Source organism: Buceros rhinoceros, unplaced genomic scaffold, assembly GCF_000710305.1.
Source record: "Buceros rhinoceros silvestris isolate BGI_N320 unplaced genomic scaffold, ASM71030v1 scaffold21404, whole genome shotgun sequence".
In the NCBI taxonomy this organism is placed as follows: Eukaryota; Metazoa; Chordata; class Aves; order Bucerotiformes; family Bucerotidae; genus Buceros; species Buceros rhinoceros.
This window is the reverse complement of record NW_010407907.1, coordinates 1-364: the sequence shown is the minus strand read 5'-3', so window position 1 is coordinate 364 and position 364 is coordinate 1. Positions and strand designations below refer to the sequence as shown.

General features: G+C 65.9%; 1 protein-coding gene across 1 annotated transcript in view; it reads left to right on the top strand.

Annotated features, from left to right (window-relative positions):
• The window catches only part of TMEM214 (transmembrane protein 214), a gene marked incomplete at both ends in the record, with an annotated part of 8,573 nt that extends 8,337 nt beyond the window's left edge, over positions 1-236 (top strand). Inside the window, one exon of the mRNA XM_010134687.1 lies at positions 80-236. Within this exon, the coding sequence (XP_010132989.1) occupies positions 80-236 (157 nt within the window). The remainder of the gene's footprint in view (positions 1-79) is intronic.
• Positions 237-364: the final 128 nt, after the last annotated feature.

The window sequence follows — 364 nt, the reverse complement described above, 5'->3', positions numbered from 1 at the left end:
TGGCAGCACGCCCAGTTGCCCGTGTCCTGCTGTGGCTCTGCTGGCAGGGCCGGCTCAGCCACTGCTGGTTCTCTTCCAGGTGGCTGGAGCGGAGCCTGCCGGTCTACAGCTCCCAGGCAGCGGCCGTGCTGCAGCCACAGCTGGAACTGCTCTGGGCGAGGAGGGGCGACCTGGCCCTGTACGTGTCCTCCCTGCTCTCCTGGGTCCATGACAGCCTGCCCGGCTTCCTTGAGTGGGTAAGGAGGATGTCCCAGCTGCTGGAATAGACCAGTAGTGCAGGGATGGGGCTTGGGCGACTGCAGGGCCCATGTCAGGGGTCTCTGCCAGGTGCAGCGAGAGTGAGAAGGTCTCCCCTGAGCCTCCT